This window comes from Branchiostoma lanceolatum, chromosome 14, assembly GCF_035083965.1.
Source record: "Branchiostoma lanceolatum isolate klBraLanc5 chromosome 14, klBraLanc5.hap2, whole genome shotgun sequence".
Taxonomy (NCBI): Eukaryota; Metazoa; Chordata; class Leptocardii; order Amphioxiformes; family Branchiostomatidae; genus Branchiostoma; species Branchiostoma lanceolatum.
The window spans coordinates 3,315,919-3,341,639 of record NC_089735.1 but is presented as its reverse complement, the minus strand read 5'-3'; the positions used below and the strand labels follow the sequence as shown (position 1 = coordinate 3,341,639).

The following is a 25,721-nucleotide window of genomic DNA, read 5'->3' as shown; positions in this document are numbered from 1 at the left end:
ACAATTTACATACCATTACATTGGGCTTCATCAACCTACAGGTCAAAATGAGAATTCATTCATCCCTTGTTGACTTATCCCGACTCAAAGTCTACAATTAGAACACCCCTGCAGTTCCAAGCAAAGAAGCTAGTGGGCTTAAACTTATTTCTGTGAGTTCTTCTTTCCTAAAATCACGACCATAGGTTGTCCAGATATGAATCCGAATGTTATGCTGCGGGACCTAGAAAAGGCACAGGTGACATAGAATCTAACCATTTCTTCATTTTGCCGACACCCACCAATATACCATATATCATAAGAATCGATCCAAAAGTTATGTACGCATACGCCTCTCAGACACATGAAAACAGCCTGCCTGGCAAAGGTGAAACACATTCAATCCACTGTGCTACCCATAGCCACATGTGGATGTGAAATATGGAAAAGTACATCAGAAATAACACAGACACTTTGCATGTCCCGTGTTTGAGATACCCCCTCAAGCACGTAAAACAACCCAACATACACATACACTCATCGTAAAGACTATGGGTCGGTGTGAGTGAATCAAAATCGGGATATGCAGCTTGTACACTTCAGTACAAACCTGTAGTGTTATGCCATTACTGGGTATGCAATACAAACAAAGTGACTAACTAACTGACTAAGTATTTCACTGTTACAATTTAGTGTTGAAATCAAAACAAGGTAAGGAAACACATTCTGTGGATGTTGGGATCACGGTCGCCTTGTACCCATTGCAATTCCAGCTCCAATCCGGTAGGGGGCAGTGCCAGACTATTTAGCATGGAAGCAATTCAGAGGAACGGATTGAACAGATAGAACAGGGTGAATTCCCGGCTTGTAGTTGGAGATGGGAAGAAGCTTAAGACTGGCTGTTGGCCGAAGGTGCTGGACTTCTTCAAGGCTGGGTTCACACACGCATTTTACAAGCGCACTCGTAGTACACTCGTAGTATGGGTTTTAGAACCACATGTAACGTTATGAACATTAATGCCAGGATTGACAGCTGGGATAAATACCAAAATCAAAGTGTCCAAAAATTCATTTTCCACACAAACTATTTTAAAATGGAACCTATTGTCATCAAATACAGTAGAAGAATCATCATTTATTAGCTTCAAACAGTTAGATATGAATGGTTTAGGTATGACATAAGTCATCGAGTGTGGTAAATAAATCATGATTCAGGTACCAACTACTATCAAAGTTTGTTGAAGATAAATGAATCTATACAATAAAAGTACTAGGGACATATTGCTCCTTTACATCCAAAACAAAATTTCAGTGCAAAAAGTGAATTTTAGTGGAAGCTGCCCAACTGGTGGCTTAAAAACTAATATCAGCCCAACCTTTTTTCTATGGGTAAATATGTCACATTTAGCTCAAACATATCAATTTCCCATTAACTTATAAGTATAACTTATACATATCTTGCAAATTTGTATGTGCAACATGGACCTAACTTTATCATTTTATTACCTAGAGTTTTCACCTAAAAAAGGAAATATCTAAGTAAGTAACCTATAATACAAGACCCTTTTAATTTGCATATTGTACTACAGTATATGTACATGCAGAAACATCCATCATTACATGCACATGTACATGTATCAAAGTGGCAAATGTACTTCAATATAGTATAGTTTCTCTATACATTAAAGCAATACTTTAATCCAAAGCCTATTGATAGTATCATAGTATAATTAAATCATTAAAAAATGTCATAGTAGTAATCTTTTCATTAATGTAGTATTTTTTTTCTCTCTTGACTTCATATTCCTCGAGTATTGGCAAATGGCAGATACTGGATTTACTTTCTTAGGTCCACCATAACAACGGTTTCAGTGGTCAGCATTTTCACATGTGAGCAGTCCTGCAGAAAAATCAGGAAACATATCAGCATGAGAGACATAACAGGGCTCGAAATTCATTTTTGGAAATAGGTGCACAGGTGCACCCACCCCAAAAAATTAGGTGCACAGAAAGCATTTTGGGTGCACCGCATAAGATAAAGTTGAATGTCAGTAAAACAAAATTACAAAGTTTAACGCTCTTAAGAACTTCAATCTGTAATTTTATTGCTAACTCGAAATTGCAAACAAGTAATACATCAAATAAAGTACAACAAGTACGGTTACATTGCTTTTTCAGAAACTTGTATTTCAAGAATATTCTGTATACTAGTGTACAATAGTACCTTTACCCTATAGCCTACAAAAATATTGTATTTCGAGCCCTGCATAACAAATACAAGAAGTAGTTATCTCTGAAGAAGTTTCATCACTATACTAGATGAGGGATGTCCCTGTAGCTCAACTGGTAGCAGTCTTACAGTGAAGCTCCTGGTTCCAATAACTGTAAATGCAGAAATGTTCGCGAGAATTTAATTTCGCGGTAGGGAAAATATGGAGTATTCGCAATGGTTTTGAGTTGGCATTGGAAACAATAGTAGCGCTACAGTCACGCGATGAAACGGCTTTTCGCGGTGGTTTTAAGTTTGCGGTAAAGAGTTCACCACAAAAACCGCGAACATAAAACCGCGAACATTTCTGCATTTACAGTAGTTGCTGACTGGGAGACCCAGGTTCAATCCTGGGTCAGGACAACTCGGTTGGGGCTGCACCAGTCTTTTGGAAGGGAAGTAAAATGGGGGTCCCGTGTTTGAGGAGGTGCCTTGAGCACGTTAAAAGGGAAGGGCTAGCAACTCCTTCTTTTAGAAATATACCCTGCAAGGAAAGTTACTTTCTTTTGTGACACTAGGCACTATAAGGGTTTGCACTAGATGCCCTAGTTGGTAGAAAGAGAGTACTAAAAGTGGTCGAAAGTTACATTGTATTTGCAGAGGGGTGTTATCTTCTCTTCACTGTTGTAATTACGTGTACATATACGTACCTCAAACAATGGAGGCTCCTTTGGATGGGGGTGAAAACCTTTCTGCCTACAGCTGGCAACGAAGTTAAGTCCATGGTTTGGGGTCAGCATGAAAACTCCTGTCCTGATAACATGATTTAGAAGGAATTCAGAATGCGACTGTACTAAATGAAAGGAATGAAGTGAGTATAGAAAAATCGTCCAGTCATTTACGATATTCCTATAGTCAGACTACATGCATTATACCATATATTATACTTATGTAAATGCATTTAAGTTTGCAGGGATTCAATTTTGCGGTAGGGAGAAAATAGAGTGTCAGCAGTGGTTTTTAGTGTGTGGTTGAAACAATGGGGACTAGGCTAGCAATAAGACAGAATGAGCAATTTTGCCATAGTTTTAGGTCCGCGTTGAAGACACTACTATGAAAACTGCAAACATTTAACCAAAATGAACTTAAATGCATTTTACAGTATTATAGAAATATCATCCAGTCTTTTACATTAAGATTAACATGCCTATATATATATATAGTTAGACTACATGCATTTAATACCAAATGTACTCTCAGAGTCTTTGTGACTAGATAAACTGCAGTACTCACTGTTGGTGCTTGGGGGAGCACACAATTGCAATGGCCTCTGGCATCATGAGCTGGTAGGAACAATGTGTGTGGAGATCCACACTGGACAAGAATGCCGTCTGAGTGGGATGAGTCTGGAGATGTTATAAGGCAGAAATCTTCATTAGAAATTCAACTTCTGGAGATGTGGTTTATATCAAGTGTATATTTCTAATGTAGCTGTACAAACACTGTAGGTATCCAGATAAAGTCTATACTAGAAAGTACAGCTTAAAAGAAGTTTAAGCTGTACTTTTTAAGCTGTACTTTCTAATAAAGATTTAACTGTAACGTATATTTCTAATCTAACTAAAATTCATTTCATTGGCTCACACATATACAACAAAAATTTACAACAAAAAACAAACAATATGAAAACAGCTGTGAGAAAAACTTTCTTCTGATGACATTTACTCCCTGAAACTGTGTGTAGCTAGGTCCTTTCCCCTCAAGCTCTGTTTTCACATTCATATTCAAGTTCAGCATTATATTCTGTAGATCTGACAATCGACAAATTCCATTCCTGTTGTCTTTAAGTTCTGTATGTGTATGTATATGTATATGTATATAAACTAGTCCATTTGAATGTAGTACATGTATGTAAATAGTTGTAACAACTTGTATGTACTTTGTCAGTAACTGTTGTATGTTGTTTTTGTCCTCCAGGAAGATTAGCTACCTACTTGTATGATAACTAATGGAGGAAATAAAGTATCAAGTATGTGTAAAACAACTTAAAAATATTGACACGCAAACTAACATGAATCCATCCTAGTGTGATGAGCTCATGTTTGTCCTGGTAGTCGAACAGTTCCTCCTCACTCAGAGTAGTACAGGAGTCTGGGGTTCCGCTCTGCTTGGGCACCAGCACGTGGGTGATGGTGAAACTGTTCTGTTTCTGGATGGAGAAAGAAAAGATGATCAAAGTTACCCTAGACTCATAAAGGAGTCTAAGTCTGGAGTAAGTACTGTTGTAGTAGTTACTGTAGTAGTTAATTGAGATACCCTTTAGCCCCCAAGGGGACTAGTCTTCCAGGGGTCGTACATTCATATTTACATTCATACATACATGCACAAACACTGGTGCATTGGTATAAACATTTCCAAGGTCAAAATACATACAAATTTCATATCAACAGTCTAAAATCATTCGTCTTTCAAGTCAGCTACACATGGATGTCAGCAATCATCCATTGGAGGGGACATTAAGCCTTTGGTCCTGGCATCAAACTCGTCCAAAATGTTTAAGAACCCAAACAAAGTTATCAATAAGAAGCTTCTTTCTATGGACTCCATGATTAAGGATTTCTCTAATAACAAGTGTTTCCCTTACAAAATAAGCCCGCAAGCCCTCAAAAGCAATGTTCACTGGCATCTCCTAGCATATGCATTGTCACCTATATCTTTCACCAAATTAGTTCTGTTCCAATAAGCAATCTCTTGGCCTTGCACTGTTAGCAAACCCGATAAAAAAAGAGTAGGGGTGACCCAGTGTGATTTCCAAATCTCTTGTGGACATTACAGGCTCATGACTTTTCTCCAGTGACTCAAAGACCAATGTATATCCTCAACATCATTGCTCAAAAGCATCTGCTTCAATCTAAGATTCTGAAGCTGATGTTGGAAACCGGATATGAGGCAATGTAAATAATGTACTTAGTCTACTGTACCGTTCAACAAATGTAAAACTTTTGAAATAGCAATAGATACCAGTTTTCCAGCCAAAATGCCACAAGTCTCGATGTTCTTAACAGTGTTTGGCTGGGCAAGGTTCAAAAACTTCAGCATGATCTCCTGAGGGACGACGACTTGTCTCAGGCCATACTTGTTACTGCTGGGAACATCTGTAATGTAGAGAAAAACACAGTCTAGTCATCTCTAAAGGTTTGTAAGATAGAAGTTGCTTTTAAAAGTGTCAATTTTAGAGCACGCTACTTTGTTTCTAAGGTTGTCAGAGTCATTTTAGAGTAAGAATCTAGCAAGAAGACAAGATGAAAACAAAGGACTGGGTGTAAGCTAAACTATATTTCCTTCATGAAACTGTGTTAACTAAGGCCTATTAAATAAATCTTAGCCCACAGAGACTTTGTTTTCATGTTGACCTTCAAATTCAGCATCAAATTGAAATAGCATGGTCTTTCATAACTTACCATCCATAGCAGTAGTTTGAGAACTTAATTACAAGCAGATATTTGGGCTAAGAATGTCTGAGTAATAACTGAGTTAGAAAAAATTCAGCAAGGACATTCTATAGTATATGCCCTTGAGATTGAGCTACAAATTGTGGCAAAGATATCAACAAAAGCTCACCATGGAGACTGGCTGGTTTTGTGGACCGGTCCACTGTTGGTACATATTTAGGGGGTGGCAGGCCGCCTGGAGGTGAATATGCTGGAGGCGGGGCTGAAGGAACGACTGGTTGCACCTGTTCTGGTTGCACCTGTCCGTTCACCTGTCCAGGTAGGGTGCTCACGTTTGCTGCCGCAGGTCCCAACTTTGCTGTATCTGGACCCAAGATCGTCGTGGTGATGACTCCACCCTTAGTGTCGTCCCAAGACTGAGGCTTACTGAAGGGGACCACCCCATCTAATGGGAGGACAGTAGGAGGAACTGCCTTCTCCTCCAAAGTCCTATCTTTCTCTCTCTCTAGCTCCAGTCTCTTTTGTTCCTGCATTCTTCTGTACTGCTCTTCCTGAGACTCTTTCCGTATTTCTTCCTTCTCCTCCTCCATCAGGCTTTCTGCCATTCGTCGATCTTCCTCAATTTGACGTTGCCTTTCTGCTTCTTTTGCTCTCTCTATTGCAATCTGCTCCTCAATCTTTTGCTGGAGAAGATTGTACATTGAAGCAAAGTGATTCAGTCTATCTCTACCTATACAAATTAAAATGCTCAGTTATAATATAAGAGTACATAATGTGGTGTTCTGCAAAATATTCCATAGTATATAGCCCCTGCATATATATTCATAAATTATACATTTGTTTCTTTGAACCTTTGTTTATTCATGAGAAGCTCAAATTGGCCTGCAGGCTACTTTTCATTGAGGTCATGAGGGAAGAGGTGAGGGTCAGACAAAATATAACAGAGATACAGATTACATGATTTAAGTCCTAATAAATCTAAAAATATACATGTACATCATTACGAATACATGGTACAAAACACATGATAGAGTGAAAGCTGGTATATGGTACTCTCCCAGCAAAGGAGGGGTTCCGGATGGGTTTTGACGTGTTTTTAGGCGAATTTGTCGGGCTTTCTACTTTGTCATTTTTTTTGGTCGCTTCAAACCGCGACCCCCCAAAAAATGCTGCTGGGAGAGTAGGTATATGGATCATATCCGTTTGTTTTGGTCTGAATTTCTGATACTTTTAAGAGTCTCTTAAAGGCAGTCAGAGTTGGGGCTGTGCATGTGTTTGGCGGTAGACAGAGCTGGAGCCATGCATGTGTTTGGTGTTAGACTGTTCCAAACACTGGGTCAGTCTACGGATCTTCTGAAGGTCTCTCGATCACTGAGGTACAAGATGATATCCTATGTTTTAACTGCTTACTTTGTGAAGATATTAACTTCATGTCTCACCTTTTCAATCTCCCATTCCTTGAGATCATCGGTGTATTTCTCTGTGAGTTTCTTCTTGCACTTTTCTGCCACAGGGAACACCATTTCCAGCTTCCGCTTGGTTGTCTGCTTGTCCTTGGCGGGAGCAGACTTGTATTCTGGGTGTTTGGGAAGCTTTTCCACAAACAAACTGGAATCAAAGGTGAGAAACATGTCTGACCCTTTCTCCACTTACCTTCCCCTATGTATGTATATGTCACATGAGAGATTGCGATTCAGGACAATCTAGGACAAACTATGATTGGGATCTGTCCTAGGACAATCACTGATTCTACTAGTACAGATTTGCGATCGCAATCTGTCCTAGGACAAACAGTGAATCACTAATATATGCTTAGACCACTTGTTGATCCCGATAGTTTCATTCTATCAAAGAAGTCCCTAAATTACACCAATCCCCCACCCTTACAGCTCAATAATAGTATTGTCAGTTAACTAGCTAAACTTTTTTCCTACCATCCTCTCCAAAAATGTTCATAGATCTAATGAAAAAATACATATTTCAAATTATAATCTTCCACAGTTGACAAATGAAAAGTAATCTGAAAACTCACGTGATGAACTTCATGTAGAGAATAAAAGCAGCCTCCAAGTTTCCTTCCTCGTGGTAGACTGTGGCCTGTATATGTAGAGATACAACATTAGATACATGTATGTATGTACATGTACATCGGTTTGAATCACTTTGTACATGTATTGCCAAACACTGGTACACCATCCAACATACACGCTACTTGAAATGGTTGCTGTCCTTAGGCGGGACACTGTTCATTACCGGTAAATGTACAAAATATGTGTCAAAAAGAGCTATAGGGGGAATTTCCCTGGTACAATTAAGCTGTATATCCTGTACAAATATACCCCCTGTTCCTTTTATTTACACCATCAAAAAGTCCATATTTCCGGGTCTTCCAGGCTGCTGCCGCCAGGTAATCACATATTAATAAGTTGATTGTCTGGAAATGACATCACAGGGAACATGGCAACCAGGGTTAGACATCCAGGCAATGAATAAGATATGCCAGATAACAGTTATTCAAGCAACATCCGCTACCAGTGACACAGTGTCACGGACGAAGGATAGTGGATGCCCCCTGAATCGTCTGAGGGGTGTCCCTGTGGTGTAGTGGTCTGCGCTTCTGTTACTAGCCATATCTGGTTCAAATTACTTGGACCAGAAGGCTCGGGTTCAAGCCCCGGGTAGGACACCTCTGGACAAGAGGCGCATTCATACCAAAGCCATACCAAAGACTTTATAAAAATGGTACATATACTTCTGAAACAGTATGGAAGTTAAACATACTCCACTGCCAGTGGTTGCAGTGATTGCACAACAGTGTGACTCAGGGCTATGAAACGGAGAAGGGCACCGCCCTATACACCTTATGGTGTGCAGTTCCTTTTAACCTCCTTGTGGTGTGGGAGGATTTTAACTTTTTTTAACTAACTGAATCGTCTCCAAAATCTATCCAGCTGCTTGAATAAATAACTTTATCTTTCAAAGATTGTGAGAGGGTAAACAGATGTAAAACATTAATACATCATTTGCTTTTACAGCTCTTATGTACCCTGGGATGTCCCTATAGCTCAACTGGTAGCAGCCTCACAGCCCCTGGTTCCAATTAGTTGCTAACTGGGTGACCCCGGTTCACTCCTGGGTCATGGCATCTCGGTTGGAGCTGCATCTGTCTTTCGGAAGGGACGTAAAATGGGGGTCCCGTGTTCGAGGAGGTGCCTTGAGCATGTTAAAGGGGAATGGCTAGCAGCCCCTCCCTGTAAAAATATTCCTGCTACTGAAACAGCAAAGAAATGTGCTGCCCTTAAAGGGTCTGAACGAACGAGCCAACATAAGCTCTTGTGCACCCACCATTCTGACCATCTCCACCCCTGAGCGGAAGTACATCCTCGGAGCGATGGAGTCCTCCACTGTGACCGTGGCCGCCTTCTCTGACAGGACGCGAACACGCTCCGACGGTTGCCCGGGAGACGGTGGCACCGACAACGGCATGGCTGAACGCAAACAAACAGTCAAGGAAAAATTAATAGCAAGAAAAAATTTTATTTGCGAGTTCATGCCCGAAGGATAGTTGCAAGTACATGGTAGAAACATTATCATACCAAAAGACTAAACAAATACTAGTGATGGCTATGTCTAGACAAGTTGGGTTTGAGAGTAATTGAAAATGTGAAATACTCATTTGCGCCGGGATACATAAATCCGCCGCTTTGAAAAACAGTGGGTTGGAGATCTGTATGGACGCATCTTCTCAGTTACCTCAAAGTAACATTTTGGGATTATCACTACCTATCGGTATTCCTGTGGTTTCCAAGTGCAAAGATATCTATCACCACCAGGCTATGGTTATGATCAGCATATAAAGCATGATTATCACCGTAACGTTACTAGTACATGCATGTGTGCATGACCCTCGCACTGTGAGAGACTGGAATTCATTGCCTCAAGAGGTCACGGAGATAGCTGACCCCCCCAAGTTCAAGGAGGCTGTGCTCCTGCACCTCAGAGGACAATAAAAGCGCAGCGCACTCCCCTGAGCGCTTTACCCCGACAAGAGGGGTGTTGCTCAGTACTCTCCAAGCAGAGCTAGGGTTTCGGCTGTTTTTTTACGTGTTTTAAGCGTTTTTGTCATGCCTTCTACTTTGTCATCGTTTTTGTTGTGTAGCAACAAAAACGATGACAAAGTAGAAGGCATGACAAAAACGCCTAAAACACGTCAAAAACCAGCCGAAACCCTAGCTCTGCTTGGAGAGTAGTTGCTCAGAACCAAATCAAGAAGATCGAGATCAAGATTTACAAATGATAATAAGTGTCACTTTGTAGTGTCCATATGCACCTAGTAAGTGCAACCATAAAACCAGTCTTGAGATATGAATGAAATTGTACTTCAATCATGGAGATACCTTAATACATAATAGAGAATATCAAGGGCATCAAAATATTGAAAATCAACTCAAGTATAGCATAAAATACATTAATGAATCGTTTTGATAACGTGGCTGTTTACATACTGGGCAAAATGGAAAAAGGACGTCTGTTTAAAACACATCTGAGGTCATTGTTTTTTAGACAAATGCTGTCATCAAAATTTACCAATGAACCAACGAACATCATTTTATCATCATATTATATTTTCACTTCCGGGTCCCAAACTTTCGGCTTGCTCGGTGGGTGCTATTGCTTTGCTGTCGTTATCAATCATAATTTCGGTAACAAGGACTTACCTGTGAAATATATGTACACGAAAACTGACAAATATCGGGCGTAGCTGTAAGAAAAGGTCGGTATAATGACTAATTCTTCGCACAGATGTTTCGATATCAAAATGACGCCATTTTTGGCTGTGAGTCACGTCGAATGACTACTCTGAGAACGAGATGCTCTAACCTTTGACCTCCGATCTCGTTCCCACATTAAGTGGTAGCCTCCATAGCAGTCTCTCTGTGCCCTTTTGGGGGCTTATAATACACTTTTTGCTGATAACTTCTTTCCGTACTGGGTCGTTTGTGCAACCAGCCTGTAACCATTGTACTAGTGAGGGCCTAATCATAGGGCTGGCTGCACAACGGCCCAGTACAAAAATAAGTCATCAGCAAAAGCCCCCCCCCCCCTCTCAAGCCCCAGAGAGCCTGCTATGGAGGTTAGGTAGGCGGAAAGTTCTGGTAAATTGCTTTCTTTAATGCCACTAATATTGTTTTTTTTAACGCAACAGAGACACTTTGCGGCCTAACTAGGAACTGCAGTGCATAAGTAAACATTTTTTGGCCTAAAGTCTCAACAAGCAAGCAGTTTGTTTTCATTACGCCATATGAAATATGATCAGGTTTTTATGGGTCCGTTCAATACTACTCTATGTGTGTCCCTGAATGACACACCAACAAGACTGGTGCCCCTGTCCCTGGTGCTGAATGACACACCAACAAGACTGATGCCCCTGTCCTTGGTTCTGAATGATACACCAACAAGACTGTTGTCCCTGTCCCTGGTTCTGAATGATACACCAACAAGACTGTTGTCCCTGTCCCTGGTTCTGAATGATACACCAACAAGACTGTTGTCCCTGTCCCTGGTTCTGAATGATACACCAACACGACTGGTGTCCCTGGTTACCTGGTAGGTCCTGGTACTGAATGACACACCAACACGACTGGTGACCCTGTCCCTGGTGCTGAATGACACATCACCAAGACTGGTGCCCCTGTCCCTGGTGCTGAATGACACGCCAAGAAGACTGGTTTCCCTGCCCTTGTCTTTGTAACACAATGTCTCGTTGCCAGGAGCTAATTGATCCCTACCGGGAGGATCTAGGAGGCCGATAAGTCGGTCGGGTCGCTAGGAGTGCGATCTAATCAGGCTTACCTTGTTGCTGTTGGTGATGTGCACTTAACATTTCTGTATCCATCCGATACAGTCGTTCCTATCCCTGGTGCTGAATTATACAAGGACCAGCGTGTTGATACACGGCCCGTAAAGGAAGTGCGTAGATCTGATCAGAATGCTGAAGACAGACAACAAGTACAGAGAACGAGTCCTCATACAAAAGGAAAGAATATAATTTTTTAATTCACAACCAAGATATTTACAACAACAGCCGACGTTTCGGTGAGTCTGTCACCTTCCTCAGGGCAATACTGGCTGGTTCGTCAAAAATGTCGGCTGTTGCTGTTGTAAATATCTTGGTCGTGAATAAAGAATCTTGTCATCCGGTGGTTTTCCAACCTGATGAAAGTATTCACGGAAGAAAAGAAACTGTGAGAGCTAAGGGAGCTCGCAAGGACAAGAAGCAAGACGCAGTGAGAGAAGATGAAAAAGAGTGAATGCAGCTGCAAGACATGTCCAAGACTGTAGATGCAGATGATGATCCATCACAGACATACCAAACTTTTAAAAAAGACGCGAAAACTATCAAACATCCGGTCGATGAATAGCCATTTCCGGCTTTTAGGCTACAGCAAGTAAATTCCATGGATTAGCGCGCGCATTCATTTTAACCTGATTTCGAAAAATGTTGATGTTGATGAATGTACCGAGGAAAAATATGTAGTTTGGTAGCTTGAATGTGCTTCTAGAAGCTAGTGACACTGTGAGGTAGCACTGAGTGTAGTTGTAGAAGTGACACCAGTGGGGTGTAGTTGTCAACTTGGTAAGTGATACCAATTTGCCACACTATTGTGGTTACATGTTTTGTCGCATTCAATTCTTATTACAACGTTTATGGTCTCCATGTTGAAAACTTGGGTATCTTGTTTTTCTTTGCACTCTCGCATTCAATTTTGAGTCTTCAGAAGCTGTTATCCATCGAATTTACTTGCTGTGGTCTTACCTTTCATCTCAGTCTTAAAAGGTTTCCCTTCGTTTCACAGTGATAATCCGCGATGATAATGGGATATGTTAGACAGGACGTCACGGGGCTCAACTTGAAAGAAAAAAAATATCATTTCTCACATCTAAACGACACGAAGTGTTTCCTGGCGTTTCACCAGTCTTGGACTTTTATCTATTTTCAGTTCGGCGCGTCGCTGTTTCCCCCCATAGGTCCGGTTCTTTACATGTACGGTAATGGACCGGTCTTTTAAGTTGACCTTGACGCACTGCTTGACTGAATAACGTGTGGATACAACAGGGGTGGGCGAGAAAACATGTGGCCTTTACACGTCATAAATGGAAGGGTGCTCTCGGTGCATTCCAGGACTGAAATGGATGAAATGTAATGATAACGTTGGAGAAAATGGAGACGGGACGAATAAAACACCCCGAATTGACATTTACGAACAGACTATGGAAACCTGACTACAAATGAATAGGCATATGTCAAACATAAGTGTGCCGGCGGATATATGCCATTTCACAAAGAGCCACAATTGCTGAACAGCTGAACAGCAATGCGTTGAATGTCTGTGAGATGCCTCTTTGGCTCGGCGCGGAAAGCCAAATATGTATCATTAGTTATCATGGTCATTCAAAAACAAGATGTAACGTTAACTGCATACAATGTGCTGCTTTCTATATCCAAGTGTTGGCGAGAGGGAATGATCGTTTGCGAAGTATGAACTTTGCCACTCTTTTTATTTTTTTTAGAGTTCTCGAGGTACATCTACAAATCTCAACTAAAGTGTCCATATCTACCACATGTACTAAATCTCAACTAAAGTGTCAATATCTACTACATGTACTAAATCTCAACTTAACTGTATATATATACTACATGTACTAAATCTCAACTAAAGTGTCAATATCTACTACATGTACTAAATCTCAACTAAAGTGTCAATATCTACTACATGTACTAAATCTCAATTTAACTGTATATATATACTACATGTACTAAATCTCAACTAAAGTGTCAATATCTACTACATGTACTAGATCTCAACAAAAGTGTCAATATCTACTACATGTACTAAATCTCAACTAAAGTGTATATGTATGTACTACATGTATTAAATCTCAACTAAAGTGTCAATATCTACTACATGTACTAAATCTCAACTAAAGTGTCAATATCTACTACATGTATCAAATTTCAACTTAAGTGTCAATATCTACCACATGTACTTGCCAAACGTTCAATAGCAGCTTACAAATTCCATTTCCGACCGCAAGGGAAAGCCACCAAGAGATTTAACACCTTGTAGTTTATGACAATCTTACTCGCTATACCTCTACGTGAGACTTGATAGAGGGTGTTGTCTTTGGAAGACATGGAGCAAATTCTCTTGTGCCCTTTGAATACTCCAGTGAGGTCATATACAGCTATAAAAAGGCGGTGATAAGGATCTACAGGGTCCGATCCTACAGACAAGATGCGACCTAGGAGTTCAGCAACCGGTCACAGACATGGCATCATCTTTCTTTATTCATTTCAATTACCTAGGAGTTCAGCAACCGGTCACAGACATGGCATCATCTTTCTTTATTCATTTCAATTACATCAGTACATCAACTTGTGGCACGCGAGACATCATATTTTCTCTCTTCCCGTTCAATTTGAGTGTGTTACTTTTAATACATTATGTATATTATATTACGCCAAAAAATAGTTACAAGCAACTGAATGACATTTTGAAGCACATTTCAAAAGTTTCAAAGTTTTATCCAGTTGCTTGAGTAACTATTTTTGGCGTATCTTATTACCTGGATGTCTAGAATGTACATTATACTCCTTTTATAAATGAAATAAAATGTACTCGGACGATCTAAAATATCTACGCGTAGTAACTGATGTAAGAAATTGTATAATTATGTAATTTATCTACTTTTTCCACGACAACAAAAGCATTTCCTCATTTTATCTAAGCTGGACATTCCCATTATCGAAATTGAGCAGTACAATACGCGTACGTTTTTGAAATGTGTTCGGCATCGCCTGAAAACGAGTCATCAAAAATCAAATACTGACACCAGGCTTCCAGAAGACGATCTCTACAAACAACAAGTGCATTTCTACGTTTTATCAAAGCTGGACATTTTCACCATCGAAATGAGCAGCACTATACGTTCTTGAAATATGATAGGCACCGGTTGATATGAGACATCAAAAACTCGAACGAGTGACATCAGGGATCCAGAGGACGATCCAAACAACAAGTACATTTCTACGTTTTATCAAAGCTGGACATTTTCACTATCGAAAATGAGCAGCGGCGTACGTTTTATGAAATATGTTCGGCATCGGTTGATACTTGTCATCAAAAACCCGGAAGAGTGTCACCAGGCTTCCCAAGTACATTTCTAGTATTCTACGTATTATCAAAGCTGGGCATTTTCACTATCGAAAATGAGCAGCGGCGTACGTTTTGTGAAATATGTTCGGCATCGGTTGATATGAGACATCAAAAACCCGGAAGAGTGACACCAGGCTTCAAAAGTACATTTCTAGTATTCTACGTTTTATCAAAGCTGGACATTTTCATCATCGAAAATGAGCAGCGACACACGTTTTTGAAATATGTTCGGCATTGGTTGATACTAGCTATAGTCGTTAAAAACTCGAAAGAGTGACACCAGGCTTCCCAAGTACATTTCTAGTATTCTACGTTTTATCAAAGCTGGACATTTTCATCAGCGAAAATGAGCAGCAACGTTTTGTGAAATATGTTCGACATCGGTTGATACTTAGTAATCAAAAACTCAAAAGAGTGACACCAGAGGACGATCTAATGTTCCTCTCAGAGAGAGGATCCATCCCCCGCATGGCTCCGGATTAAGCTGTGCCTGACATCTCCGCAGTTTCACGTCGACTGGCGCTCCCCGTGGTCAAACCCGTGTCGTATTCCCCTTCTTGTCGGCAGAGATAACGCGGCATAATTGCGATGGGACGCCGCGGACCTTGTGCAGGATTTATCTACAATAGCTCTGGGAATCTCCCCGGCACTCTTACGCCCAGGCTAAAAGACGTAGTCGCTTAGTTGTGATGAGGCAAAGTAATCCGTAATATGTTAGAACTAGTGCTTATCCATCATACATCTGTCACGGTGCGTTCTGAAGATGCTGTTTGATGCCAACTATCGCGTGGATGTTACTCTTTATAGGAACCTATTCTAACCCTGTGCTAGGTCTTTCACGACCTGTTCGGGATGCCGAAGATCGATGACGCCCCTTCTTGTCATTAGCGTCACTCTGACGTTGCCCATGAGTCCAACACGGATTAAGACCTGAACATCGTTGTCGCTGAATGGCACCATGGCGCAGTGGTAGATCACCACAATATTGCCGACATAATCTTGGAGATATGATACTCAAACATGTACTTGGTATGCGTCTGTCTTCCCTTTGCATTGATGGTCGCATGCGGGCAATGGTGAAGTTGTAAGAAGCTTCACGAATACAACACTCGGTGACAGTCCTCCGTTCGACATTTCAGATAACTCTTGTGATCGTCAAGCAGATGTCCAGTCCACATTCCCACCACCGGATTCCTGAGAAGATATTGTCTTAACAATTATATGGATAGATGATAATAATAACGTTATTGCAAATTCATGCCCGGAGGCTAATTGCAAGAATACAAGGGAATTAGATAATGATAATAATAAGGTATAGTACACAGTAATGAAATTAACACAACGTAAAATGTAAGTCGTCATCTAGCGCTACTTCTAATCTAAACAGTTGTTATTGGGTTTGATTTCTTTTTTGTGTGCAGTGGAATATGAAATTCCCTAGACCCCGTTGCAGCCGGTTCAGAGCCTGCAACGGGCTAGAAATTCCCTACGTTTTGGGAGATATATGCATTGGCTGGTGTTAACAGAAAGACAGTTTTTTGTAGGTCTGTGCGACGTACAAAGCTGGGGACGATTTTGCTGACTAGGTTAAATAGTTTGTCTCTTCCGGTGCTATGATGTGGGCAATGGCAAGTAAAGTGCATTTCACCTTCCATTGCTTTTAAAATGACCGCTTAAGTTTGAAATCACATTGTAGTCAAATGTCATATGAGTGCTCTTCTTCTATCCACCAACAGGCTAACGGTATTATATGGTTGACCGTGCGCATCCAAGCGCAAGAAAGGTATTTTTTCTGAAAACCAGACCCGAATGCTTGGGGCCGCAATCATGGCGAACGATTAGGGGAATCCCCTGGAGTAGATTAGTCCTATACATTAAGGATCTGTAATGCCCTTCGTCGATTCTAAGTTAAAGATCCAATTCAGATAACAGCGTTGTAGCTACCGTGATCATCTGAAGAAAATTAAGAAGAACCAGCCAACAATTGCAAGGTTCAAAAGTTTGAACCCGTTCTTCATTAGGCCCCTCGGCTCCACAGTTAAGAGTAGCTGGTGATATTTTGATCAAGACAGGTAAAGATACTAAAGCCTTCTTGATTGTGATAAGGCTTCAGTTTGGCATGTCTTACTTCGCAGCTTAAAGCCGAAGAAGCGTAATGAAGTATACGTCAAACCTAACCATCGCGACGATTATGATTTTTCATTAAGCTTGATCCAAGGATATGTTGTCACAAGACCACATGCTCTTCGTCTTAAACCAGACACAGATGTTTCTTCGAAAAGTGTAAATGCATTTAAGTTCGCGTGGTTTTTATTTCGCGCTAAGGCGAAAATGGAGTGTTCGTGGTGGTTTTAAGTTTGCGGCAGCGCTATAGTCACATACTGCTACAGTATTGCATACTATTGGACAAAAATGTTCGCGGTGGTTTTATGTTTGCGTTGAAACGGTAGCCGCGAAAACCGCGAACATTAAACCACCGCGAACAGTTCTGCATTTACATTTTACAGTAGTATGTGAATACAGATTTCACTGAGTCAAGATACTCAGCTGTATCTATCTCTGTTCGGACATATAGTTCAACCACCTAAATGTAGATTTGTAGAATGGCCAAGTCACATTGTTACAGATGCGTGCCACGTAACGGTTATGAATAATAAAGATACGTGAAATCAAAATTGACCTTGTATGCGTTTTGCCTAGTATGCCACAGTGGTCTAGTGGACATGTGGGGGGCAATTATTTCAAACTGTATGCCCCTTTACGATGAGATGCTCTGATAAGATAGACAGGCGGCCATCGGAATCAGGTCGCGGTCTGACATCAAACTGAGCTTTGTCTTAATAACGTTCGAGCTACTTCCGAAAGGGCAATACTGAGTTCCTGATTGTCGGCACGAAACAAGGCTTCTCCGTAAGTGATGAACAGACGAATGCTTAGTCACCAACTGGGGTCTTGGCCACCCCGGTACCATATTCCGGTATTCGGCGATTTAGACGGATTTTCGGTTCCCAGCGGTCGTTGTTATCAGCCGTTGATTGATGCCAGTCAGAAGCTCGGGGAGGCTAATGACAGAATGACTGGAGAGAGCTCTAAATTAGTCATGGTGTTTTGTATGGCGATAAGGTTGTTACTTGTTCTAGATATACGATCAGCCGTCTGAAACTTCATCGTAAGCAAACGTAGCAGATTCGGTAACTGTTACTCAAACAACTGGGCAGACGTTTCAGACAGCATCGCTGTCTTTCGTCAGTAAAAGTAGCCTGGTTCGTTAATGTCTGCGACACTCTTCTACTCAGGTAATCTTGAGCGTGCTTGACTAGATTCTAGAAACCGCACTGCACTACTAGCTCACCTTCCAAGGAGAGGTTGTTGGGGGGGAATTGTGACCTTCTTATCATATGCCCTAGCCTGAGTACCAGCCTCCGTAGTGACCACTGGCTCCAAAAAAAATCGCTTGCTAACTCCGTGGTTAGCGAGCAATTTTTTTTAGCCAGCGGTCACTACGGAGGCTGGTACTCAGGCTACATATGCCCCGTATTTTGACCCAAAAAATGGGCATGTGATAAGAACGTCACCATTTTCTCCCAACGAACCTCTGCTTGGAGAGTACTACTAGCTGACGAAACAACGTCGCGCTTCGTCCTCAGTCTGAAGTCGCTTTACCTTCTTAAATTGCACATCTGGCTAAGCTCTTTACGTACATGCGGACCCCAGCACTCCTTTTTTGAGCACTGACAATTCTCAATATAACTATTCAGAGTTTCCTGTCTGCTATTCTAGATATTTGTCAGCCTGAAGGTTGCCACCGTTTCATCCTTCATCATCCGATACTTTACCTTTTACTTACTTTACCTTTACCTGGCTAGCGCTGTGTTCCTTGTTGGCATGTTGTTTAGTTCCTATCTTATCTTAATTCGCACCATCAATAATTTGAGCATTGTCATCTATCGTTATCGCATTCTATGTATTACTTTGCTATATCATTTATCGATTTTGACTTTTTGTGATTAGTATAGAGGAATAAGTACAGTAGGTTCAATTTGTGCTGCAACTTGACATTTTTTGCAGATTAGCCGGTTTTTGTGGTGATAGGCTTTGCGTATATGGGGTTCGGTAAACAATGGTGCTTATGGGAAACGGTTTGGGATTTCACAATCCTTTGCAGTTGGCCGGTTTTTGCAACAAAGCGTATTGCAATTAACTGGTTTCTACTGTATAAGCTATATACACATTTTCCCTCCTCCTGCACATGTTTTTTTTTTTAAATCTATTGCATCGTATTGTGTATTTTCTTTTCGTGCAAAGAAAATAAACAAACAAACAAACAAACAAACAAACATGTTCTCTCCTCTGGCAGCTTATGTCGCATATCAGACCAGTGAATGATGAAGTACTCTCCGAGCAGAGGAGGGGTTCCGGCTGGTTTTTGACGTGTTTTAGGCGTTTTTGTCGGGCTTTCTAATTTGTCATGTTTTGGTTTGGAGAGAAAAAACATGGCAGAGTAGAAAGCCCTACAAAAACGCCTAAAAACACGTCAAAAACCAGCCGGAACCCCTCCTCTGCTTGGAGAGTATGCTGAAGTACCAGTATCAATCTCATTAAACCAGCATCACCCCACGGACTGACGTGATCCCGGTGGTACAACAGTTACCAAATTGGCGGGGCGGCTGCGAGATCGTTAAACCCGCCAACATTTTAAATTAATACCGTTAGGCATCGGACTGTGCTTTCCAAGCAGTGGAGGGTTTCCGGCTGTTTTCTTACGTGTTTTTAGGCGTTTTCATTGGGGGGTTTATAGAGACAAAAAAACACTAGAGTTAAGTATTTGTGCTACATATACTTCAGGTTTGCTATGTTAGTTTAGCGATTACGGGGTCTTTTTATAAATATGAATTGGTATTGAATTTTTCTTTTTATTTGAGTTGTATGTGTGATAGTTGTGTGCCGATTTGTTAAAAATAGAGAGAACGCTAGCGACCCCAAAAACACCCCTTCAATGAAATGGTATGGCTACCCTGCGACGTCACAAAATCAAGATGGCGGCCACCACACATGCCAACGGATCCAACAAAGGTTTTGCTACGCAAACATGTAATGACAAAGTAGAAATCCCTACAAAAACGCCAAAATCACGTCAAAAACCAGCCGGAACCCCTCCTCTGCTTGGAGAGGAATCGGACTGTGCTTTGAAGAACAGGCGTTGCTTGAAAAGTCCGGAAAGAGTGTTGCGGTGTTCTCGAGTCTTGGAGACCATGTTGTGCTGGACAGTAGCTGATCGAAATCGTTACTGCAATCTTTAACGTGAAAAGTGTAAGGCAGAGAACATGACCCCTGGCTGTGTTCTATATCACCCTTTGATGACGTCAACCTAGAGACTATCATAGTTGATCCACTCACATCGGGAAGGACCCCTACTCTTTTCGATAAGTGTGGTGGGTTCTTTAACGTACTCTATGTGTGACCTTCCTCGACGTGTGTTCTATTAAAAGACTGTTGCCACGAAAGATTCTGACATCCGTTTATAAGCATGGCGGCCAGCAGGCTGTGATATATCATACAACGGCCTGGACACGCTTTCCGTACTCTGTCACGGGCAACCCTCTCCATATAGAAGTCACCAATCATACATAGAAAGTGTGTAATTGAGAAGAAAGTGAGTTGATAATTTGATATAGGTGCGGGTGGGGGATACCGGGTCACTTCAATTTAACCTTATATCTATATATTTATTTTTGTTGACTGGCGCTGGCAAGATAAGTTTCACAACTTGAGTCTGGCGTCACTTTGTCCTCGTCTTTCTGTTATTTTGAATTTTAAAAAAAAAAACTCTCAAAACTTTTACAGCCAGGACGAGGCAGGTGGCGTCCGCCGTTAAATTGGACGTAATTGGGAAATCGCTTCTCATCCACTTATTCTCGACAGGTGTGGTCCGCTCTGCTTGTAGCGAGTATCCCATTGTATGCTTCAGCTATTCGTATCCCAAATGTCTCAAAGGGCCCAATTTATTTTTTTTCCTTTAATAATAAAATGGACCACTGTGTGTACGTACTCTCTGTGCGGTGCTGGAGCGGAAGTGAAGACCTGATCTTTTCCAGGGGTGCCCAGATGTATGTATGTCATTTCTCGTAACAACTCTCCATACAACTTTTGTGTGACGGCGAAACTTCCGGATTGTGGAGAGTCATGTGACTAGAACTGTGTCATGACGACGTCAGAACAGCCTACTCTTTCGTCTCTCCTCCTTTAATGTGACGTCCCACGCGGCTCAGAGCTGTTCAGCATAGCGGAGTGCTGCACCCTTTATAAGGAGGCGACAAGAGGGTTGGTCCTTCAGTATCGAGGAGACGCTACAGGGAGAAGTCCAGATCAACCCACCGCCCTCCTCGTCCGAAGTGCTGAGCTCCGAAGTGCGCAGTAAGCTCGAGGTAAGAAAAACAGATAAAGCCGTTTAAGTCTACTGCTGTATCCTTGATTCTTGTTCTTAGTGGGCCACTATGACTGGGTAAAGTAGGATTAGCATTACGATGTGCGTGTAAGATGCCTCTTATCAGTGTGTCGGAAAGAAATAAGCGAAGGAAAGAGACGTCAATGAAGGTGAGCCATCCAAGTAATGCGATAACGATAGGTATTAGTTACTCAAGCAAGATTTTGGAAATGGTCGACGTTTCATTTACATTTCTTCAATAACACTGAGCAAGATCTGTACTTCAACGGAAAGAGAAGTGGTCATCTTGGGCAGAATTCTTTTTAAGGATAGAACAATACTGGACGCCATGAACGCTTGTAAACTCCTTTTTAAGAACGGAAAGTGAGCGGGACCTTCTGTATCTATGTATATATATATATATAGCCGGTATAACACACCAGCTTCACCGGATATCGACGAATTTTCTCAGTGCACGGTATTTTGGAAGGGAGACCCCAGTTCAATCCTGGGACAGGACATCTCGGTTGGGGCTGCACCTGTCATTCGGAAGGGACGTAAAATGGGGGTCCCGTGTTAGAAGAGGTGCCTCGAGCAAGTTAGACGGAAGGACTAGCAATCCCTCCCTGTAAAGATATACCCTGCTACTGAAACAGCAAGGAAACTTGCTTCCCTGTGTGCCACTGAACGAATTGAACGAACGGTATATGGGGGAAATCCTCAAGTACCGTTCGCCTGCTGTGAAGACATAACTGTCGAATGAAATACGGAGACAAACCCTCCCTAAGGCGCCGGCCAAGTCAGGTTTCTCAGAATTGTCTTATGGATTGACTTCATCAAATGCACGTCCTTCGACCAAGTTTAACACGATTGGGCAAATAGTGGTCCTTCCCAAGTAGCGCTAGCAGTTTCAGAAATTGGCAGCGAGTGAAATTGTGTTTTTGCAAATCATACAAATAGTACTGATACGCTAAGCCCCTGTCACACTTGTGCGTATATGCAAGCCCGCATGAGTTGCGTATGGACATGATTTTGGTTTAGATTAAGTTTGCAGCCGATGAAGTAATTTGACAGGGGCTTTAGATGTCATAGAGAGTAATCAATGTGTGCAATAACCATTCAGCGGTCGCGTGGCGCACCACCTACATGTATCTCAATCTGAACTGGAACAGAAGGATTTGTAGTTTAGCAATGGGGCGCCCGTTTTCGTGCCCGGGCCCTCTGTTTCATTTGCAGCCATAGCAAACTCGCTTTGCACAATACTCTCCGAGCGGAGGTTCGGCTCCGGCTGGTTTTTGACGTGTTTTACGCGTTTCTGTCGGGCTTTCTATTCCGTTTTTTTTAATGTCACCAAGCCAAGGCTAAAAAACGACTAAAACTCGTCAAAACCCAGTCGGAGCCGAACCTGTGCTTGGCCATAATTGGAGAGTAGGGCGTTCTCTATGTTACCAGGTTTTATTTTCATCCACCAGCAAACCAAAAACCTGAGAAAGAGTATAAAGCCTGATAAGAACGCCTAAAAAGACGGAGTCGAACATCTGCTTGGAGAATAATTGCATCGAAAAAGCTGTGCGCTTCTTCTCATTGAGGGGCGCTTGCTTTATCTTTGGTAAGACTTTACTTTCCAGGCCTGATTTGTACCTTGGGAGTTTGGGCTTATGGAAAATGATGTTCCTGAGATGCAGTACATGTTAAGGCGTCCTTGTTGTTCCACAAAGCTAAATGCCCAGTCCTGCCGGCTTCTTATCTCGATAAGAATATGGACCAAGGAGTCTACAGGGTGTGATTCCTTTAGATAGTTGTGATCAGGGCGCGTCGTTATACCAGTATTTTTACCCTAGTCCTCGGAGACCCATCGACTTCGAAGGGAAAATGTTCAAGTAGTCTTTTACATAATGATCATAGCCTCCATTGCAGGTGATTTCATTCGGCCATTATGATAATGATCAAGACAAGGACCTCATTTGCATGAATTATGTCAGTTGATTATCTTCTCTACCCAAATAACACAAGTTGTTCAAAGTATGAGAGTCTTATCTTAGCAAAGAAGTCTATTGTAGCATTTCCTCATGAATTATGAAAATGAACACGGTAGCAATACGTAAGACCCCCATTGTAAAAGCCTCAAAAAGCTATGTGACTATCTTTTTCTTTACCATTTTACACGACAAGTATCATCTTAAATGGGGCACCCAGCCGTCTGGAAATTCAATGAATAGATAAATAAATAAATAAATTTTCTTGTATTTCAGATCAACGACAGAAATGACAGGTCCGCTGGCGTTCTCTCTCCTCGTGGCTCTATCGTGTTCGGTACTAGTCGAGTCAGAGAAGCTCCCTGCACACGACCATGAAGACGTCTACCGTACAGGAGACAACGCCGTAAACTGGAAACAAATATGGCGGGAGCTCCTGCAGTCCCTCCTCCCGGACAGGACGGAGTCGTTCCGTCAGTACGACCGGCGGGCGCCCCTGGGGCTTCCCGGGAAAAGAGCCGAACCCACGACGCGACCGCACGGGGACGACTACGCGATACTGGAAAGGTCCGTCAGAAGAAGGGGAGTCCCGCTCTTTGGCTTCCCGGGAAAGAGAATGTCCTGGAAAGTCCCGGAAAAGAAAGCACCGTTCGCTCTTCCAGGAAAGCGACTGTCCTGGGATGTCCTGGAAAAGAGAGCACCGTTCGCTCTTCCTGGGAAAAGGGGTGAGGAGACGCAGGACGACCTAGTTCCAGAGGTTTGGGCTTTCCCGAGCAAATCCGCGTTATCGAGAAGAGCCCCGTCTCTGGCGCTACCTGGCAAACGATAAGTAACCTCTCTGCAGTGACAGAAATCAAGAAATGAACAATAAGACGAAGTGAATGAAGCAAAAGGAATAGCCGAAATGTGTTTTTTTTCTTTCTTTTCATATGAATTTTTTTCAAGCAAGTTGTGGTTAGACAGCAATCTTGATTTCATTATGACGTCAGCACAGGATCAAAAGTAGAGTCTTTGAACTTGGAAGGACCTTTGAACTTAGATAGAAATGTACGAATACCTGTAAAGTTTCAAGAGGAGCTACGATGAAGGTAGCCAAAAACTTCGTCCGGGGAAAATACAGGAAGCTAAAGAATATAATGTGTTCAAACACAACTCGATTCAATAAATGATGCGACGGAATATTGCATTGTTTTCGTTATTTTTTCCATTGACAATTCCATCGAGGCTTAATGTCCACAGAGACCCATTAGTACATTAACTCATTGGTCCTTTATGCTTTGGCGGACTGTTAAGGGCAGTCTTATAATGGGACTAGCGTTTTACTGGCGATTTTTTTTCAATTATTTTTTTTTTTTGGGGGGGGGTGTATCTGCTTGAGCCCCGTATCTGCTTGGGCCCCGTATCTGCTTGGGATGGTGGTAATCGCTGGCTATTCGATAAAGCCCCCTGTCACACTAGTGCGTATACACAAGTCCGCAGGCGTTCCGTATTAACATGTTTTTGGTTTAGGTTAAGTTTGCAGCCGAAGAAGTCATTTCTTTGGTTCGATAAGCAGGCTGCACAACGGTAGGTCAAAGTGAAAAACAACTTCTTAATCGCAATCTGTACAAAGAAATATTGATGCGCAGCTCATACGCACTTGAATATACGCACAAGTGTGACAGGGCCCTAAAGCCCTCCTCTCACTGGACCCGCGGCACGCTGGCGGCGTCACTGCGGCCGATCGAATTGACAGAGCACTCAACAAATTTCATCGACAAAAAAGGAATATTTTAAAGCTTTGTGTGCCTTGTTGTCTTTTTGGTCATACTTGTACATTTTGAATGATATTCCTAATATAAAGTCAAGGGTAACACAAATCCAGTTTAGGACGCAGCGACGCCGCCAGCGTGTCGTGGGTCCAGTGAGAGGGGGGTGCTTAAGATCACCACTCAAACCTTTAATGCTGTGGATGCACCGTAACAGTGTTTCAGACGTCCCACCGACGCATTAACAGATTTGTACTGCCGAGACATGCATGCCCCCCTTGATGTACACTCAGTAACACCATCGCTTTGAAGTCCCGTTTCTTATTACAGAGCAGAAACGGTCAAAGGAAAGATTGCAGTTCACAAGACTAGGATTGGATGAAAGATGTGGAAGTCCATTCGTGGCGTGACACCGGGTCATAGTCACCGACACGACGTTGCTTAAGCCCCCCTCTCACTGGACCCGCGGCACGCTGGCGGCGTCGCTGCGTCCTAAAGTGGATTTGTGTTACCCTTGACTTGATAATGGGAATATCATTCAAAACGTACAAGTATGACCAAAAAGACAACAAAACACACAGAGCTTAAAAATATTCCTTTTTTGTCGATGAAATTCGTTGAGTGCTTTGTCATTTCGATCGGCCGCAGCGACGCCGCCAGCGTGCCGCGGGTCCAGTAAGGCCGTACTGAGTTGATCATACGGATGACACCCTCT

The 25,721-nt window shown here is 42.0% G+C and overlaps 1 protein-coding gene and 1 long non-coding RNA gene across 2 annotated transcripts; one reads left to right on the top strand and one right to left on the bottom strand.

The window, feature by feature from the left end:
• Window positions 1-1,750: 1,750 nt before the first annotated feature.
• LOC136448351 (STAM-binding protein-like) lies at window positions 1,751-10,479 on the bottom strand. The gene is made up of 10 exons (XM_066447764.1): window positions 10,359-10,479; window positions 8,986-9,128; window positions 7,673-7,737; window positions 7,080-7,248; window positions 5,810-6,323; window positions 5,210-5,343; window positions 4,260-4,397; window positions 3,482-3,594; window positions 2,899-3,001; window positions 1,751-1,879 (listed from the first exon to the last, which is right to left on the bottom strand). Exons 2-10 carry the CDS (start codon window positions 9,124-9,126, stop codon window positions 1,817-1,819), a joined length of 1,440 nt encoding a protein of 479 aa, XP_066303861.1. The 5' UTR covers window positions 9,127-9,128; window positions 10,359-10,479; the 3' UTR covers window positions 1,751-1,816.
• A 10,630-nt stretch (window positions 10,480-21,109) lies between these two features.
• LOC136448545 (uncharacterized) lies at window positions 21,110-24,437 on the top strand. Its single transcript, XR_010757894.1, has 2 exons — window positions 21,110-21,283; window positions 23,535-24,437. It is a non-coding gene; the product is annotated as an uncharacterized lncRNA (long non-coding RNA).
• Window positions 24,438-25,721: the final 1,284 nt, after the last annotated feature.